The 20,720-nt window shown below is 44.8% G+C and overlaps 1 protein-coding gene across 1 annotated transcript in view; it reads right to left on the bottom strand.

The window, feature by feature from the left end:
* NLRC4 (NLR family CARD domain containing 4) overlaps positions 1–20,720 on the bottom strand; it is a 48,543-nt gene that overhangs the window by 20,188 nt on the left and 7,635 nt on the right. The window contains 3 exon segments of the mRNA XM_070069493.1: positions 897–989; positions 16,795–16,819; positions 16,896–16,956. Of these exon segments, the coding sequence (XP_069925594.1) occupies positions 897–989; positions 16,795–16,819; positions 16,896–16,956 (179 nt within the window).

Raw genomic sequence — 20,720 nt, 5'->3', positions numbered from 1 at the left:
CATCCAGGACTCCTACATGGGTTGTAGGAACACAAAGAGTTGAGCCATCGCCTGTTGTCTGCTAGCATGTGTGTTACCTGGAAGCTGGATCAGAAGTGAAGAAGCTGGGACTAGAACCAGGCACTCTGATGTGGAATGAAGGCATCCCAAGCAGTGGCTTAACCTGCTGCGCCACAACGCCCAGTCCTCTCAAGTTTTCTTGATACACGTTCTTTCTTTCTTGTGTTCCACTTCGTTTATGAAGTTTCATTCAATTATGAAACCACCATATAGACTTCTAAAATATTGTTTCTATGCTTTAAATATAAATATAGCCAATCAACCAGAGAGAGGGAAGTTAAAAATATATCATGGCTTCATCCTCCCAGAGGGTTACAGTCTAGTGGTATGCAATTGGAAAAAATAGTGCCAAAGTATTGTAATGGAAATGCAGGAAGATCTCTAGGGAAGCCACAAATTCCCAAATCCATACAAGCATTGTTGCCAGGGTGGGTGCCGTGGTGCAGGGTGTTAACTGCTGTTGGGACTCCCACATCCCACTTCAGATGGCTCACCTCCTGGCTCTCCACTTTCCGTCCAGCCTCCTGCTAATGCACCTGGGAGCAGCAGGTGACAGCCCAAATAGTTGAGTTTTTGCCATCCATAGGGAAAACTAGATGGAGTTCTGGGCTCATGGCTTCAGCCTGGCCCAACCCTTGCTGTCGTGGCCATCTGGGGAATGAACCAATGGATGGAGAATTTCTCTCTGTGTCTGTCATTCTCCTTTTCAAATAAACAAATTATTTTTAAAAAATCCTTGCTTGTACAGACACCGGCAAGGTCAAACAGTCTTAATCTAACTATTCTTATTGTTGAACTTACATTAATACAACCATTAGAGAAGACAAAGATCTGACCTAGCCTTATAGCATCGTCCTCATTCACCTTAATGTTATCCAGTATGAGCTTCACAAGATTCTTCAAGTTACCCAAGCTGTCCGTCAAACTGCCTGCCAAAACAAGAAGGATTGGACTGTGGTCAATTGACATTTACTTGTTATTCTTACTATGTCATTTATTATTACTATTATTTCTATTACCAGTCAAAAGACTTTACTTATCACCAAGGTAAGAAATGGCCACGAAATTGACATAAAAATGCATTTTTTTGGTTAATGATCAGCATTTTACATAGCTACAGGTATAATCTCCAAATACAATGGAATGGAGTAGTTACAAATAACATAAAATACCAGAGAAATCTCCAAACACTTGGGAATTGAACAACAATCAGGAGTCAAATTTTGACAAATAAACAGGAAAACATCAGAATCTGCAGCTAATCAAGTACTCAGAGAGAAGTGAATAGTATTGAACAGTCCCAACTCATTTTATGAAGCCATCATCAAGCTGATATGAAACTCAGACAAGGACAGTACAAGAAAATTAAACTTCAGGCCCATATCACTCAATGAACATAGAAGCAAAAATCTTTACCAAAATAGCAAATGGAATTTGCTTCTACATAAGAAAATATTATACCACCATCCAAAGGGCTTTCCACTCATATACAGAGTTAAGGGTTGGTTCAATATTCAGGAATCAATTCATATAATTCACTGTATGAGCAGTCTAAAGAAGAAAAATTATATGATCATATATATTATATATCATATATATAAAACATTATGCTGTGAATTAAGCCAGTCCCAAAGGGACAAATATCATATGTTCTCCCTGATCAGGGACAACTAACTGAGCACCTAAAAGGAAACCTGTTGAAGTGAAATGGACACTATGAGAAACAGTGACTTGATCAGCCCTTGTCCTGACTGTTGATGTACAATGTAATACTTTATCCCTTTTAGTATTTTTTTTGTTCTAGTACTATTGGTTGAACTCTGTAATTAACACACAATTATTCTTAGGTGTTTAAATTTTAACTGAAAAGTGATCCCTGTTAAATATAAGAGTGGAAATAAGAGAGGGAGGAGATGTACAATTTGGGACATGCTCAATTGGACTTGCCCCAAATGGTGGAGTTAGAAACGTGCCAGGGGATTCCAATACAATCCCATCAAGGTGGCATGTACCAATGCCATCTCACTAGTCCAAGTGATCAATTTCTGTTCACAACTGATCACACTGATAGGTCTAAGAGTCAAAGGGATCACACAAACAAGACTAGTGTCTGCTAATACTAACTGATAGAATCAAAAAGGAAGAGAACGACCCAACATGGGAAGCGGGATACACAGCAGACTCATAGAATGGCAGATGTCCTAAACAGCACTCTGGCCTCAGAATCAGCCCTTAAGGCATGCGGATCTGGCTGAAGAGCCCATGAGAGTATTTTAGGCATGGAAAGCCAAGACACTCTGGAAAAAAAAAAAAAAAAAAAAACCTAAATGAAAGATCTCTGCGAGTGAGATCCCAGTGGAAAGAATGGGGCCATCAAAGAAGGAGGTACCTTTCTCTGAAGGAAGGAGCGAACTTCCACTTTGACTATGACCCTGTCGGAATAAGATCAAAGTCGGTGAACTCAAAAGGCTTCCATTGCCTTGGCAACTCATGACTAGAGCCTAGGGAGATTACTGACACCATAAACAAGAGTGTCAAATTGTTAATTCAACAACAGGAGTCACTGTGTACTTACTTCTCATGTGGGATCTGTCCTTAATGTGTTGTCCAATGTGAAGTAATGCTATAACTAGTACTGAAACAGTATTTTACACTTTGTGTTTCTGTGTGGGTGCAAACTGATGAAATCTTTACTTAATATATACTAAATGGATCTTCTGTATATAAAGAGAATTGAAAATGAATCTTGATGTGAATGGAATGGGAGAGGGAGCGGGTGATGGGAGGGGTGCGAGTGGGAGGGAAATAATGGGGGAGAGCCATTGTAATCCATAAACTGTACTTCGGAATTTTATATTTAGTAAATAAAAGTATTATCTCAAAAAAAAAAGAAGAAGAGGAGCAGCTGGGACTGGCTCTCGTATGGGATGCCAGCACTGCAGGCAGAGGATTAACCTACCAAGCCACAGCACCAGCCCCATGAATCATCCTTTGTATCCACTGTATATTTGCTTCCTGCCCATTAGTAAATTAGCAGCCATCTTGGCTATCAGATTGGTTGTCAGTATCACTGTGCTTATGTTCCTGATTTTGCTGCATGAAGAGAGTAGTGATGCTGATCATTAAGATATACAAAGGAGAATCCACAGATGCTTCTGTTAAGTGAAAAGATGAAAGTGGGATGCTGAGGGTGCAACTGTGGGCTAAGAACAAGGCTTCTGTTTGTGACATTGTGAAGAAAGGCATAAAATTATGCTAGTTTTTAAAAAAGATTTGTTATTTATTTGTTTGAAACGTAGAGTCACACAGAAGTCTCCCATCCTGTGGTTCATTCTCCGAATGGCCTCCATGGCCAAGGCTGGACCAGGCTGAAGCTTGGGACTTCATCAGGGTCTCCCACGTGGGCAGGGGCACAGTACTTGGGCCAACATCTGCTGCCTTCCCTCAAACTGGTCCTGGATACGGGACTCAGGCCTCACAAGCAGCGGGTTAACCTGCTGAGCCACAACCCCGACCCCTCAGGCTAATAAAAAAAAAAAAAAAAGAAGAAGAAGAAAAATTATATGATCATATAAAATGATGCAGAAGACCTGTTGATAAAATCCAACATCCATCTGTGCTCAAAGTTTTCAGCAACCTGGAAATAGAGGGGGGCTGAGGAAACTCCAGACATTATGCGTCATGGTGAAGATCCAAGATCAAGGTCAAGGCTGCCAGTTCACTCTGAACACCCCTATTCAACACTGCATTATGGGAAGACTGGACAGGGAGAAATACAACTGTTCTTTTTGGAGATAGCATGATTGTCTATCGCAAAAATTGAAAGGAATCTGCAAAATCAAACATCTTCTAAGTGAATTTACCAGAGTAGAAAAAATGAAGTCAACACACTGAAATCAGTTTATTTTCATGTAGTAGCAATAAGCAATTAGAAACTCGTCCCACCCCATTACCAGTTAAAATAGTGCCAAAAGAATTACAAAGTTAGGTATAAATCTACCAAAACATATACTGGTTTTATATGTTTAAAACTACAAAATGGTAATAAAATAAAGAATATCTAAATAAATGGAAAGAGAGACCATACTCATGGCTTGGAAGACTCAACATAATTAAGATGTTAATTCTCCCCAAATTTGTCATCAGAAATAATGCAATTTCAACCAAGAGGATAGTATCAAAAAAAATCTAAGACACAAGAAATCATTCAAAACAGGGGTTCAAAAAGAGGAAGAAGGAAGCAAAGAACAGAAGGAGCATTAGAAAACATATAAGTTGGTAGATTTAAGCACAGCCTTATCAGTTATAGCATAACATGTAAATGATCAAAATACTCCATGAAAAGGTAGCTTTTGTTGAAATGGATGAAAAGGCAACACCCAATGATATACTGCCTACAAGACACCTACCTTAGATACAGACACAAATAGCTTAAAAATAAAAGGGTAGAGAAAGATATGCCATGCTAACCTGAATCAAAAGAAAGCTTGGGTAGCTCTGTGAACACCCAAGTAGGGATAACACAAGTACTGATTTTTTTTTTAAAAAAACATTATTTGAAAGGCAGTGTTACAGAGAGAGGGAAAGATAGATCTTCTTTCTGTTGGTTCACTCTCCAAATGGCCACAATGTCCAGAGCTGGGTCAGGCAGAAGCCAGGAGCAGAAGTGAAACAGCTGGGAATCAAACCAGCGCCCATATAGGATGCCAGCATTGTAGGTTTAAGCCCAACCCATTACACCACAATGATGGCCCCAGTACTGATATGATTATGAAGAACAGTAGTAGGGATAAAGTGTCATTTCATCATGATAAAGGGGTCAATTCATCAATAGGACAAAACAGCTCCTGTCTTCATCTGCGTAGGCTGCTTTAACCAAATGTGAGGGGCCTTTAAAAGTTCATAAAAGCACATATTATGAAAAAACTCTACATGGTTTCTGCATGTTTTTGCACCAAAATAATCTTTTTAAAATTATTTGTTTGAGAGGGCAAGACAGAAAGAGAGACAGAGAGCTCCCATCCATTAGTTTATTTCTGAAGTGCCCACAATGGCCAGGGCTGAGTGGGGCTGAAGCCAGGAGCTGGGAAGGAAATCCAGATCTCGCAGGTGCATGGCAGGCACTCAGCTACTTGCGCCACCAACTGCTGCCTCCCAGAGTCTGCAACAGCAGAAAGCTAGAGTTGGGAACTGGGAATCGAACCCTAGTACTCTGATGTGGGATGTCGTGTTAACTAGGCTAACTGCCCACTCCTACACTTCTTCTTGAATTCCATTTTCCCACAAACTTTCTGACGTGCCCTAATAGCATACACTAAGTGGCTTATTAGCAACAAACATTAATTTCCTACAGTTCTGATGGCTGGGAAGTCCATGATTAGGTACCAGTAGATTCAGCGTCTGGTGAGGGGCTGCTCCCAGGCTCATTGAGGGTGCTTTCTCACTGTGACCTCACACTCCCATGGTGGAAGGAACAAGACGACCCTCTGGAGCTTCTCTGTTAAGGACACTAAGCCTGTTAATGAGGGATCCATCCCACAGCTCCTGATACCATCACACTGGGCGTTAGGTTTCAACACGTGAACTTTGCGGTAATGCAAGCATTTGACCATAGCAAACCCACATGTTTGTGCACCCTAATAATAATATCTCAAAGTACAAGTAACAAAATTGATGGAAGTGAAACCTGAAAAATACATGATTATGATCTGATCGTTTTTTACCCTTCTAGCCATGTGATAGGTAGTCAGAAAACCAATGTAAGTGTCAGGAAGATGTGAACAGCACCAGCAAGCAAGCTGATCGGATTGCGATTGACAGAATACTGCAACCAGCAGTGGCAGGCTATGTACCCTTTTCAAACAGACATGGAATATTTACCAAGCTGACCCACTTTTATGGGCCATAAAGCAAGTCAATAATATTTTGGAGGCCAGCGCCATGGCTCACTAGGCTAATCTGCCTTGCGGCGCCGGCACACCGGGTTCTAGTCCTGGTCGGGGCGCCAGATTCTGTCCCGGTTGCCCCTCTTTCAGGCCAGCTCTCTGCTATGGCCCAGGAGTGCAGTGGAGGATGGCCCAAGTGTTTGGGCCCTGCACCAGCATGGGAGACCAGGAAGAGGCTCCTAGCTCATGGCTTCAGATCGGTGTAGCTCCAGCCATTGCAGCCATTTGGGGAGTGAACCAATGGAGGGAAGACCTTTTTCTCTGTCTCTCTCACTGTCTGTAACTCTACCTGTCAAATAAATAAATAAAAATCTTTAAAAAAAAAAAAAAAGGTACAGATTTCACTTCTGTGCATTCAACCAACCAAGGATCAAAAATGCCCCCCCCCATTGGCTGAATATATGCAACGTTTTTTCCTCCTCACTATTCCCCAAACAATACCACACAGTAACTATTTACATGGGGTTTATATCGCATTGATATTACAAGTAATCTGGAGACGATCTAAAATACACAGGAGGCTGTGAGCAGCATCGTTTTACACGTGCGAGTTGGCATCTGGATTTTCCTATCAGCAGGAAGCCCTGGAACCAATCTCCTGCAGATCCCAGGGGCTGATTGTATTTGAAACAAAGGATGTGAATCTAGTTCTTACTGAACAAAGAAGGATCTTATTAAAGAAAGTTTTTATTTCCAAAACGTTTCTTATTTACCATTGCTGTGGACTGAATGTGTGTGTCCCCTCTGAAATGTATACGTTGAAGCCCTAATTCCCACTGCGATGGTGTTTGGGTGTGAGGCCTCTGAGAGGACACTGGGTTTGGGTGAAGTCAGGAGAGTGGAGCCCCATGATGGGATTCGTGTCCTTAAGAAGGATGGGAAGACCAGAGGGGGTCGTCTGCCCCCACTTCCCTCCTGCAACCCCGCAGCAAACACCAGCCAGGAAGAGGGCCCTCACAGGAGCTGGGTGGGCTGGCTTGTTGCTCATGGACGTCACAATCTCCAGAGCTATGCAAAATAAAGTTCTGGTGTTCAAGCCACCAGTCTACGTGTTCTGATTATAGGAGCCAGAACACAGGCAACTGTTAACAGAATAAAGCAAATACTGAAAAACAACCTGGGACAGTTACAGGCATTATGTGGTTCCTGAGAATATACTTTCTGAACCTGGTAACTGGCCTTTCCTTTATTTTTTTTATTTATTTATTTATTTATTTATTTATTTTTTTGACAGGCAGAGTTAGTGAGAGAGAGACAGAGAGAAAGGTCTTCCTTTTGCTGTTGGTTCACCCTCCAAGTGGCTGCTACGGCCAGCGCGCCGCGCTGATCCGAAGTCAGGAGCCAGGTGCTTCTCCTGGTCTCCCATGGGGTGCAGGGCCCAAGGACCTGGGCCATCCTCCACTGCACTCCTGGGCCACAGCAGAGAGCTGGACTGGAACAGGAGCAACTGGGACAGAATCGGCACCCCGACCGGGACTAGAACCCGGTGTGCCGGTGCCGCAAGGTGGAGGATTAGCCTAGTGAGCCGCGGCGCTGGCCATAACTGGCCTTTCCTTATCCTAAAGCTGCTTTGCCAAGGCCTCTTGCCTGTTAGGAATGCTGTTTGTCATGTCATACTCCAACTGGCCTTTTCAACCTAGGAATTACCTACTTCTAAAGAAATATCTGACCCCAAAAGTGTAATGCATGAAATAGAAGTAAAATTTGATTGTGATACCTGCTATATTCCACCCAAAATCTCGAATTTTTAACCAGTCCCCCCCCCCCCTCCAATTTGTTTTGTTCTATTTGCAAGGGAAAGAGGGTGGGGGTGGGGGAGAAACAGATGGACAGACATCTGAAGGTTCACTCCTCAAATGTCAGGAAGCCAAGAATTTAATCCAGGTCTTCCATGTGGGTGGTAAGGATCCAACCACTTTAGCCATCACCTGCTGTCTCCCAGAGTGCATATTAGCAGGAGGCTGGAATTGTAAGGGAGAAGGAGCTGGAAGGAGACAAGCATCTTAATCGTTGCCCAGCTGCCCACATAGCAAGCACCAAAGTTTGAAGCGAGAGACCAGTGCTCAAAGTGATGCCCATGTGGGATGCTGGCACTGCAGGTGGTGCTTGACCCACTGTGTCACAATGTGGCCCCGTAGATTTTTAGAACTCTTAAGCAACCAAAACATTGCCTAATGTTCTGTAAAAGCATTCCTTTACCAGTAACATTTTGAAATGTAAAGTAAGACTAAACAGAAATTCTGAAGAACTATTTCTTTGAAACATCCTTTCTTGGGTCAGGTATTTGGCACAGCAATTAAGATGCCCACGTTGCATACTGGAATGCCTAGATTTGAGTCCTGACTCTGCTTCTGATTCCAGCTTCCTACTGAGGCACACCCTGGAGTCCTCCCCCAAAACCATGCACGTGCGTATCTGTGTGTGTGCGTGCATTTTAAAGGGCTCACATTTTAGTTTATTACTGGGTTACAAGAGGACTTCCCACTGAAGATATTGAAATTTAATTTTGTGCATAAACCTAGACACATCCTCTCCCCTGTGGGGAAGGGCAAGATGACTCTGAGTAAAGGTGAAAGAGGAAGAAGAACGGGTAGGGTCAGAGGGCCTTGACCCAGGCAGGGGCAATGAGAGAGCTGAACAGAGTAGAGGAAAAGTGGGGATAGTAAGACGCCCTTGGCTCACTAACATGAAGCCTCATGTAGAATGGGATGGCATAGATAAAACTTTATTGGCTTACTTATATATTTAATTTGTTAAAGATTTATTTATGCAAAAGGCAGAGCAATAGAGGAAGAGAGATCTTCAATCCATTGGTTCACTCCCCCAGTGGCAGCAACAGCTAGCTCTGGGCCAGGCTGAAGCCAGGGGTCAAGACTTCCATCCTGGTCTCCTACATGGGTGGCAGGGGCCCAAGTACTTGGGTCACCTGCTGCTGCCTTCCCAGGCCATCAGCTGGAAGGTGGATTAGAAGCAATGTAGGGACCAGTGCTGTGGCGTGGTGGGTTAAGCCGCCAAATGGGATCCAGTTTGAGACCTAGCTGCTCCATTTCCGATCCAGCTCTCTTCTGTGGCCTGGGAAAGCAGTAGAAGATGGCCCAAGTCCTTGGGCCCCTGCACTCATGTGGGAGACCTGGAGGAAGCTTCTGGCTCCTGGCTTCGGGTTGGTACAGCTCTGGCCGTTGTGGCCAATTGGAGGGTGAACCAGCGGATGGAAGACCTCTCTCTCTTTGCCTCTCCTCCTCTATCTGTGTAACTCTGACTTTCAAATAAATAAATAAATCTTTAAAGAAAAAAAAAATCACAGAGAAAAAAAAAAAAGGGAAAAAAAGCAAAGCGAAGCAGCAGCAGCAATGTAGCCCGACTTAAATGAACACTCTGCTCTGCCATGGCATGCCAGCACCTCAAGCAATGGCTTAAACCACTGCACTGCAACACTAGCCCCAATTATCTATTTGAATTTGCGTTAAAAAGGAGGGGGATTATCGTCACTGTAAAAAAAAAAGTGGCTGCCATATATTTGGCCTTACCTTATAATTAACATACATAGCATGAACTAGGACAAGACAAGAAGTGCATAAAATGGAGATGGGGACATAGGCTGCAGGCTATTTAGATTCACACATGTGCTCTGCCACCTCTAATCCGGAAAACTACTTCAACTCTGCCTCTCAGCTTCCTCATCTGTAAAATGGTCAGATGATACAAAAACACCCACACAGCACAACTGTATTTGATAATACAAATAAGTGCAATGCTGTCTTAATCTGTTTATGCTGCTCTAACAAGGTACATGAGACTGAGCGATTTATAAGGACCAGAAAGACTTCTGTAGTCCAGGAAGTTCATAATCAGGGCGCCAGCAGATCTGGTGTCTGAAAGACCCTCTCTGCTTGCAACACGTTGCCTTGATTGTCACATCCTCCTGTGGGGGCGGGCGGAAGAACAAACAGGGCAAAAATTTGGGAGGCAACTAACCCATACTTCTTCTATGAGGATTTCAGTCCTGTCCAGGAAAGCTCCAAGTCCCCACTTCTTAGCACACATTGATGATGACATTGTCAATATATGAAGATTGGGGCCCCTTTTGGACACGGATGAACCTGGAAAGCATCATGTTAAATGAAAGAAGGAAGACACAAAAGGCCACATTTTGTATGATTCTAATTATATGAAATGTCTAAAATAGGCAAATCCACAGAGAGAACAAATAGATTAGTGGTTGCCAGAGGATGAGAGAGGGAGGCGATAGGAAGTGACTGTTGATGGCAATGGAGTTTGTTTTTGTGGGTGATGAAAACATTTTGGAATGGACAGTGAGATGTAGGGACCCAGTTGACAAGACCACAGCCATTTTTGTTGGTCATGTCTGCCATCTTGCTCTTCAGGTAATCTGGTGGTCATCCAAGATCTTGTGGGATAACCCAGTCATTACGACTGAGTTGGATCCTGGGTTCTCCCTTATCTAATCCCTGGAATGTTAATGTGAATATTTCGCAAGAAAGTCCAGATGCACTTAGGTTAGCTAGCTGCAGGCCACCTTGGTCTAGAAGACATTTTTCCTTTTGCCTCATTGCATGCAGACCCTATCTCACAGGATGGGGGCACACAGTTGCCAAATTGAGTAATTTTCAAGAGAAATGAGAAACTCTGATTTTCATTTGTGTCTCCGAATCTCGGCAGACTTGCTTCTCTAGGGAGGACAGCCTCTAGGGAGGTCATTGGACTGGGGCACAAAGAATTTTAGACGCTCAATGGCACATAGACCACTTTCAGCATATGGACTATCACCTTGCAAAAGCAGTAGAAGAAAATGGATGTTGAGAGAAGACTGTTAACTTCTTGACCCAGAAGGGAGCCTAAGAAAGTCAGGTGACATCCAGACTCTTACAGAAGGGATTCCTGCATTGAGTAAGAGGTTACAAAGATGATCTGTACAAAAGATCCCAGATTCTTAGAATAGAAAACTCTTCTGTAGGGTGCCAAGTGAGGCAGAGCTGGATGGGAAATTTCTTATGACTGAAAATTAACCCAGGTTGCTCTGGTCACATAGAACAAAGTTCCTGTGGTCTGTGGCTTCATACTTCACAGCAGTCCCTGCTCTGGGCCCTGGGCTGGTCCAGGCAGGTGGTACAGACACTCATCTTTAGTGTTAGTTATAATTTGGGGAAGAGGCCTTTACCCAGGAACATTACTCCCACGTGTCTGTGTCTGAAGTCTGAAATGTCTCCATGGTGGACTGTATCTGCTCCTCAAATCCTTTTTAGATGCACAGTGTGGTGGGTGGGGGTGGGATGGCTACATGCTATAATCTCCCAGACTTGCATCTACTCATGGGTAGTCACTAGCCCTTGAAGGTGGTTAATTTACAAGTTGGCTTTCCTCCAAGACTTGATGCCGGCCAGGGAGACCCTTGACAGGGAAGCAGTGGGTGTCGGGTTGAGACAGAGATGCTGACAAGGGGAAGGTGGTGTTGAAGATGAGCTTAACCTACTTTTTGTGCCTATTTATATTTTTGAAAATCGTACATGCATTTATTTTAACCTTGTACACCACACACACATGCACACAAACACAAACGAGGGTACTTGCAGAAGTTTGTGGAAATATGCATTTTCTTTTCATTCCATTTTTCTGTGAACTTTCTGCAGAAGCCTGTGTGTATGTATGTGTTTGTATGTGTGTATGTGTGTGTATGTGTGTGTGTGAATGGTGCAGAGGATAAACCCTGTCCAGTTGTTCCGGGAAAGAGCAGTTGGTGGGGGGATGTTTCCGTGGAGAAAGCGAAGCATGTGGGTGAGGCAGGTGGTTTGGCTGTGGTAGAGTGGAGGTGAGAAGAGGAAGAGGATGAGCCAAGCTCTGGAGACAGGAGCAGGAGTAACTGCAGAGATACAAAGGTGTGATGCTGCCAAGGCACACATGGAAGAGCCGTGGGAAGCCTCGAATGCTAGGGTGAGGCACGTGCCCTGTGTCCTGTGAGCAGCTGGGAGTGATGTTCAAAGGGACGCTGTAAGGTAAGAAATAAATTCCTACTTCCAGCCATACCCCTGGCATTTCAACCTCCAACATGATGTGAGAAACAGCTTTCTTGCGCTTCTGCCCATTCTAAAGTCTGCTGAAAAGCGGGGAGCCCAGAAATTGCAATGGCTCTGTGTGCACCCCTGAACCAAAGGAACCAGATTATGCTCTGCCTCAGCCCTCACACACCTGCACAACCCCTGCACCAGGATGAAGGCACAGAGCATGACTCAGAGACATGAAGGGGAAGAGAGGAAAACGGGAAGAGAATTAAAACCACCAGAAGGAGGGAAGCTACATGAGTGGGTCTGGTTATGTGGAAGGGGTTGCTCTGGGAATTCGTGTGTTTTGTCCCTTAAGATTTTATTCTGAAAATTCTCAAACACACAGAAGGGTTAAAATAATTGTGCAAAGAAGCCCTATTAGCTAGATTCTGCAGTTGACATTTTACTATAATCACTTTATCATGTATCAGTCCAATTACCTTTCTATCCATTCATCAGTCTACTTTACTTAAATTTTTTGTTCATTCAACATAAGTTTCAGACTTACACTTTTACATCCACATTATTAACTAGAATGCAATATTGAGTTATTACTCTTTTTTTAGGAAACATTAATATACAGTGAAAGCTTAGATCTTAACCATATTCTTGGGTGAGTTTTGGAAAATGCTCACACTTCAAAAACCAACCAAGACATAAAACATTGCCCTCTCCTTAGAAAATATCCATGCCCCCTCCAATGCCATCCTGTTTCTACTATATCCTTCAGGTCAACCGCTCATTGTCCTCATTTTTTTCATCATAAATTAGTTTAGCCTGTTCTAGAACTTCATATAAATAGAACCAAATGTATGCTTGTGTCCTGCTTCTTTCACTCACCACGATGTCTGTGACAGTCATCCACACTGTTGCTTGTATGAGTACTACTACCATTATACCACTGAGTAGTATGCCATTGCATTAATACTCTACGATAAATAAATCCATGCTCCTGCTGATGGCTATTGGGTTTGTTTATGGTTTGGGGCTATCTAAATAAAGAACAAGGAATATTCTTTTACCATAGTCTCTCCCATCCAAAAAGAAACCCTCTCAGAATTGCTTTATTTGGCTCCAATCTTTTTAATTTTACCATCTCCTTGGAAAAGTACCTCCTGGGGATAATGTGACACTCACAGCCAGAGCAGTTTTGCTGTGACTATTCCTGCTGTGAAACCGTATCTACCATCAGAAAATGAAATTTCTCCTTCATGCTAAAATTAATTCACGGACGACATTAAAAAAGTGTAACTTCCATAGAGAAATTATTAACACTATTGTTTCTCTGTACTATACATAATTATAAAAATATTTTAAAATGTCATAATTTTAAAATTGTCACTCATCTCATATATGCAAGTTGCCAGTATAGAATGGCTTTATAAAAGCCACTATTTTCACATAAAATGTATGCCAACAATTATATATATATTTTAAATATTTATTTATTTATTTGAAAGAGTTACAAAAAGAGAGGAGAGGCAGAGAGAGAGAGGTCTTCCATCTGATGGTTCACTCCCCAGATGACTGCAACGGCCAGAGCTGTGCCGATCCCAAGCCAGGAGCCAGGAGCTTCTTCCAGGTCTCCCATGCGGGTGCAGGGGCCCAAGAACATGGGCCATTTTCTACTGCTTTCCCAGGCCATAGCAGAGAGCTGGATGGGAAGTGGAGCAGCCAGGACTCGAACCGGTGCCCATATGGGATGCTGGCACTACAGGCAGTGGCCTTACCCACTATGCCACAGCGCTGACCCCATAACTCTGCCTTTCAAGTAAAGAAATATATCTTTAAAAAAATAAAGAGGGGCCAGCACTGTGGCGCTTCAAGCCAGGGCGTTAACCCACTGTGCCACAGCGCCGGCCCCACCAACAATTATATATTTTGTTTTTGTTTAATATTATGTGAAAATTTTTATGTCCTAATTTTCAAATTAGTTTTTGTAAAGGTTTTTTAATTTACTGAAGGGCAGAGAGAGAGAGATCTTCTATCTGCTGGTTCACTGCCCAAATGGCCACAATAGCCAGGTCTGTGCCAGGAGCCAGAAACCCCATCCTGGTCTCCAACATGGGTGGCGGGGGCCCAAGCATCTGGGCCATCTTCTGCTGCCTTCCCAGGTTCATTAGCAGGAAGCTGGATCAGAAGCAGAGCGGTTGGGACTAGAACTGCGCCTCTAATAGGGGATGCTGGCATCTCGGGAGGTAGCTAAGCTTCATGTAGCCCAACGCCAGCCCCAAATTAGTTTTATTATTATTTGTTTGAGAGAGAGAGAGAGAGATGGTAGATGGCAAAGAGAGAGATGGCAAACCCAGCCATGCCCAACTGCATTCATCGTGTTAAGACTTCTATACCTCGCAGGCACAGCTTTAAGTGAATGTAAACACAACTTTTAATATTTGGTTCCAAAATCTCAAAATCCCATTCTCTCTTGCCACAGCACCTGGCTGAGCAATCCAGCTGCCCTCTTCTCCCCAGATTGAAGATTTTCAATCTGTTTCATTTGCTTTCTGTTTCACAGTGAGGCCTGGTGTTCCTGTAGATCTGGAAAACACACAAAAAGAGGAACCATTGAACAGGGTTTTTTTTTTTTTTTTTTTACAGAGCATAGTTGGGGGGTGGGGGTGGCGCTGTTGGGTAGCGGGTAAAGCCGCCGCCTGCAGTGCTGGCATCCCATATGGGTGCCAGTTCGAGTCCCGGCTGCTCCACTTCTGATCCAGCTCTCTCCAATGGCCTGGGAAAACAATAGAAGATGGCCCAAGGCCTTGGGCCCCTGCACCCATGTGGGAGACCCGGAAGAAGCTCCTGGATCCTGGCTTTGGATAGGCACAACTCCAGCCATTACGGTCAATTGGGGAGTGAACCATCAGATGGAAGACCCCTCTCCCTCTCCCTCTCCCTCTCCCTCTCCCTCTCCCTCTCCCTCTCCCTCTCCCTCTCCCTCTGCCTCTCCCTCTCCCTCTGCCTCTGCCTCTCCCTCTCTGCCTCTCCCTCTCCCTCTCTCTCTCTGCCTCTCCCTCTCCCTCTCCCTCTCTGCCTCTCTCTCTCTGCCTCTCTCTCTCTGCCTCTCCTTTTCTCTCTGTGTAACTCTGACTTTCAAATAAATAAATAAATCTTTTTAAAAAAGCATAGGAAGAATCACTTTTGAGGGGGGGCAGGCACTTAGCACAGTGGCTACATCACCCCTTGGGACTCTCTTATTCCATATTGGAGTACCTGGTTTGAGTCCCAGCTTCTCCACTTCTGAGTTGGCTTCCTGCTGTCACACACCTTCCCAGACAACACCCACCACCCATGTGGGAGACCCGGATGGAATTCCAGCCTCCTGGCTTTGACCTGGCCTAGCCCTGGATGTTGTGGGCATTTGGAGTGAACCAGTTTGTTTCTCTGTCCCTGTCTGTCTCCATCCCTCCCTCTTCACCACCACCTCAGAAATGGAAGATGAGAGGAGGCAGAAGTTACCAGGAAAGAAGCAGATCCTGAGCCTGAAGCTGCCGGACTAGAAATCCCCCAGAGAAGCAGTGACGCAGTTGTTTCCTGTTCATTCACAACATACGGCGCCTACTGCTGTTGAGTTATTCTACAGCTTAAAAATGAAACAAAGAGGCTCTCTTTCTCTCCTCCTGACCTCTCTCTCTCTCTCTCTCTCCTCCACCCTCTCCACCTCTCTCTCTCTCTCTTGCTCTTTCTCCTGTTCTCTCTTCCTTCTTCGCCCCTTCCCTCCAGTCTGTCAGGTTTCCCCTAATAAACCCTCTCCCTTACTCTGGTGTTTGATGTATTTTGTGATGGCCTTACAGTCAGAGTGCGGGTTGGAGTCTCAGCTCCTCTGCTTCTGCTCTAGTTCCCTACAAATGAATCTGGGATGCAGCAGAGGATGGCCAGGCACCAGGAAGGATTGAAAAATAAATAAATAAAAATGAAACAAAGTGTTTTGAAAATTCAATATGTATTTTTATGATAGAGAATGGAAGAGGGGAGCAAGACATAAAATGAACCAATTTGCTTGGTTAAGGCGTATTGCTACTGCGGTCAAGGTCATGTTTACCTCTTTTTTTTATTTTTATTTTATTTTTTTATTTTTGACAGGCAGAGTGGACAGTGAGAGAGAGAGACAGACAGAAAGGTCTTCCTTTGCTGTTGGTTCACCCTCCAATGGCCACCGCAGCCAGCGCACTGCGCTGATCCGATGGCAGGAGCCAGGTACTTATCCTGGTTTCCCATGGGGTACAGGGCCCAAGGACTTGGGCCATCCTCCACTGCACTCCCGGGCCACAGCAGAGAGCTGGCCTGGAAGAGGGGCAACCGGGACAGAATCCGGTGCCCCACCCGGGACTAGAACCCGGTGTGCCGGCGCCGCTAGGTGGAGGATTAGCCTATTGAGCAGCAGCGCCGGCCATTTTTTTTTTAAGATTTATTTATTTATTTGAGAGGCAGAGTTACAGACAGAGGGAGAGACAGAAAGAGAGAGGTCTTCCATCTGCTGATTCACTCCCCAGATGGCCTCAATGGCTAGAGCTGGGCTGATCTGAAGTCAAGAGCCAGGAATTTCTTCCAGGACTCCCACTTGGGTGCCAGGGCCCAAGCACTTAGGCCATCTTCTGCTGCATTCTCAGGCCATAGCACAGAGCTGGATTGGAAGAGGAGCAGCCGGGGCATGAACTGGCTCCCATACGGGACGCCAGCACCTTAGGTGGAGGGTTAACCTACTATGCCGCAGTGCTGGTCCCCATGCTTACCTCTTAGAACTTGAATTCCAGAAGACTTTCAGGAATTGTGTGTATTCTCAGTTCCCAGGATTCCATGCAAGGTTAGCACAGAGCAAACAGATCTCCAATACCAGTCCATGGTGTGGCTGATGCCTGGGGCCTCCCTCCTGCAAGCAAACAGCGAGGTTCTTGCTGACACAGACGCAGTCAACATTTGTGGTCACAGACTCCAGGAAGCCAGTTTATACACAGCTCCAAGAATTGAGAAATCTCTGAGCTTCTCTTGAGAATGATATTCTTGCATATCCTTTCCTCAATTTTTGCACAAACTGCCAGGAACTTTTTTTTACATTATGTAACTTCTTATTTCTAAAAACATGTGCTGACAACCTATCTGACATAGGGGAATATTTACACCTTTCCCCAAATAAATTTCTGCTTTCTGGGTTTTCTAGGGAGTATCATTAGTGCATTCTAACTTGTGGGGTGGGCTTCTCTGAAGTGAGATCAAGCGTGGTGCCATCAGTTGGATTTTTAAAATGTTATGAAAGCTTTAGGTCAGTGTATGTTCCGGAGAACAAGCTGCAAAGTTCCCCACCAAAGCAGTAATGGTGCTTCTCTCTGCAGAGTAGAAGAGTGAGTCATTTGAAGTCTGCTTCTCTTGCTTGTCTGTGTATGGTATTTTCAAGTGCTTATGTATTTATTTGAAAGGCAGAGTGACAGAGACAGAGATCTTCCATCTGCCGGTTCACTTCTCAAATGTCCACACCAGCCAGAGCTGGGCCAGGAGCTGGTGACTCAGTCTGGGTCTTGCTCGAGGTGGCAGGGATTCAAATACTTGAGCCATCGTCTGCTGCTTCCCAGGATGTATATGTAAAGGAAACTGGATTGGAATGGGAGCACAAGTCCCAAGTGGTGGTTTAAGTCATTGCACCACAATGCCTGCCCCTCTAATTTTCTTGCAACACAGTTTTTTATTTTGAGAGGCGAGAGAGAGGGAGAGAGAAAGCTTCCATTCACTGGTTCACTCCCAAAATGCCTGCAACAGTAGGGACTTGATTGAGGTCGGGGCCAAGAGCCAGGAATGCAATCTGGATCTCTCACATGGCAGGCAAGGATCCCATCACTTGAGCCAACATCTACAGTGTCCCAGAGTCTGCATTGACAGGAAGCTGGAATTTGAAGCCTGAGATGAAAACTAAACCCAGGTACTCTAATATGAGATGTGAACATCTTAACCCCTGGGGTTAATGCCCACTCCTATAGATTCTAATTTTCTATGGCAAATACCTAGTATTTTTGTAATAACAAAATGATGTAGAAAGAAATGTGGTTGTAATAGGCTGAATAATGCCCTGCCCCCAAATATGTCAGGTCCTAGCCTGAAAACTGTGTTTTCCAGATGCCTTATGTTAAGGATCTTAAACTGGGAAGCTAGTCCTAGATTATTCAGGATTATCATAGTCACAACTGCTCTTATAAGAGAGAGGCAGAGAGGCAGAGAGGCTGGTGCTCTGGTGCAGTGGGTAAAGCTGCCTGCTGCAGTGCTGGCATCCCCTATGGGCACTGGTTCAAGACCCGGTTGCTTCACTTCCAGTCCAGCTCTCTGCTGTGGCCTGGGAAAGCAGTAGAAAATGGCCCCAAGTCCTTGGGTCCCTGTGCTCATGTAGGAGACCTGAAAAAGCTCTTGGCTCCTGGCTTCGGATCGGCCCAGCTCTGGCCATCGCAGCTGTCTGGGGAGTGAATCAGTGGTTGGAAGACCTCTCTCTCTCTCTCTCTCTGCCTCTCTGTAATTCTACCTTTCAAATAAATAAAATATTTTTAGAGATATAGACAGACAGTGACATTTGCAACAGATAGGAGAGGAGAAGGCAGTGTGACCACTAAGGTAGAGACTAGGGTGAGGTAGCCATGAGCCAAGGATGGTGGGTACCACAGGAAGCTGGAAGAGGGAAGGAGTAGATTCTCCCCCTGGAGCCTCCAGGGAGAGTGTGGCCTGCAGACACTTTGACTTCAGCTGGCTGATAGGGCCTTTGGACTTGCAGCCTCCAGAACTGGGAGAGAAATGAATTTTTGTTGCTTTAAGCCATGCAGTTTGCAGTATGTTGTTGCAGCACTCTTAGGAGACTAGTATAGTATTGCATCATGGTAAAAGAAATACATTTATATCCATCCTCATTCAAGCACATACCTCACACTGGCTCTCCAGTTCCCCTTGCAAACAGGTGCACAGTCATGTTTTCAATGCATTTAGAAAATATAACTAACCTGAAACTTTGGCAGCCTGGGTGGGTTCCAAAAGCTTTGTCCCTGTCCCTTTTGCCTTTTGTCCTTGTCTCTCCCACCCCTTATTATCCTGAGAGTATAGCACATTGGAAATGCATAGGCTTCAGTCAAAAGATCTGAATCCAAGAGGCCAGTGTTGTGGCGTAATGGGTTAAGACACCACCTGCAATCCTAGCACCCCATATTGGAATGCTGCTCCAAATCCTAGCTTCTCTGCTTCTGATCCAGCTCCCTGCTAATGCACCTAGGGAAGCAGTGGAAGATGGTGCTTGGAAATTGGGTCCCTGCTACCCACATAGAAGATCTAGATGGAGTTGCAGGCTCCTGGCTTCAGCCTGGACTAGCCCTGGTATTGAGGCCATTTGCAGAATAAGCTAGCAGATTAAAGAGCTTGCTGGCTCACTCCCTAAATGGCCACAATGGCCAGGGCTGGGCCAGGGCTGGGCCAGGCTGAAGCCAGGAGCCAGGAGCTTCATCCTGGTCTCCTACATGGGTGGCAGGGGCCCAAGCACTTGGACCATCTTCCACTGCCTTCCCAGGTATATTAGCAGGGAGGTGAATTGGAAGTGGAGCAGCTGGGACTTGAACCACCACTCAAATGGGACGCTGGCATCACAAGCAAGGGCTAACCCACTTTGCCACAATGCTGGCCCCCATTTAAGCTTCTTAGCAGTAAAATAGTGGTTGCCCACCTTGCCCAGGATTGTGACAGCCATCGCAGGAGATGGTATGGGGAAGCACCAAGAGGGCTGACTGTTCTGTGACTTGAAGCTTTTGTAAATACTCAATGCTTTTCATTCTCAGTTTAATGAGGAGCCGGGGGAAATGCCACAAATCTTTTCTCCCTAGATGCTCTGACAATTGTTCTGGAGTTCTGGAGTTTTGCTAGTCCTCTTGCCCTTACATCCAGAGACAGGGGAAGTTATTGGCCCAAACCCTGTTGAGTAACTTCTCAGTGTGTCTTAATTAAGGAAGGTCAAACTTTCTTGACTGCCTCCTTAGAAAGTAAGGGTACATTGTGTCTGTTGTCCTAACTTGCTCTCACTCTCCTCTCCTCTCTCTCTCTCTCTCTCTCTCTCTCTCCACACACACACACACACACACACACACAGAGACACACACACACAGTCTTCAAAAAGCTCATGGAAAATGCATATTAGAAAAAATTATGTGAGGATTTCAAAAAAAGTTTTTTAAAAACATTTATTTTATTTATTTGAAAATCAGAGTTATACAGATAGAGAAGGAGATGCAAAGAGAGAGAGAGGTCTTTCATCCACTGATTCACTCCCCAATTGGCTGCAATGGCCGGAGCTGCACCCATCTGGAGCCAGGAGCCAGGAGCTTCTTCTGGGTCTCCCACTCAGGCACAGGGGCCCAAGAACCTGGGACATCTTCTACTACTTTTCCAGGCCTTGGCCAAATTTTTTGTACCAAATTGACTGTACCAAATTGACTAAGACTTGCCTCTTTTTTTTAAGATTTATTTATTTATTTATTTGAAAGTCAGAGTTACACAGAGATAGAGGAGAGGCAAAGAGAAAGAGAAGTCTTCCATCCGCTGGTTCACTCCCCAGATGGTCTTAACAGCCAGAGCTACGCCTATCTGAAACCAGGAGCCAGGAGCTTCTTCCATGTCTCCCACGCGGGTGCAGGGGCCCAAGGACTTG

Source organism: Oryctolagus cuniculus, chromosome 2 (genome assembly GCF_964237555.1).
Source record: "Oryctolagus cuniculus chromosome 2, mOryCun1.1, whole genome shotgun sequence".
NCBI lineage: Eukaryota > Metazoa > Chordata > Mammalia > Lagomorpha > Leporidae > Oryctolagus > Oryctolagus cuniculus.
Note: the sequence above shows the minus strand (reverse complement) of the source record. Positions and strands in the feature narration are given on the sequence as shown.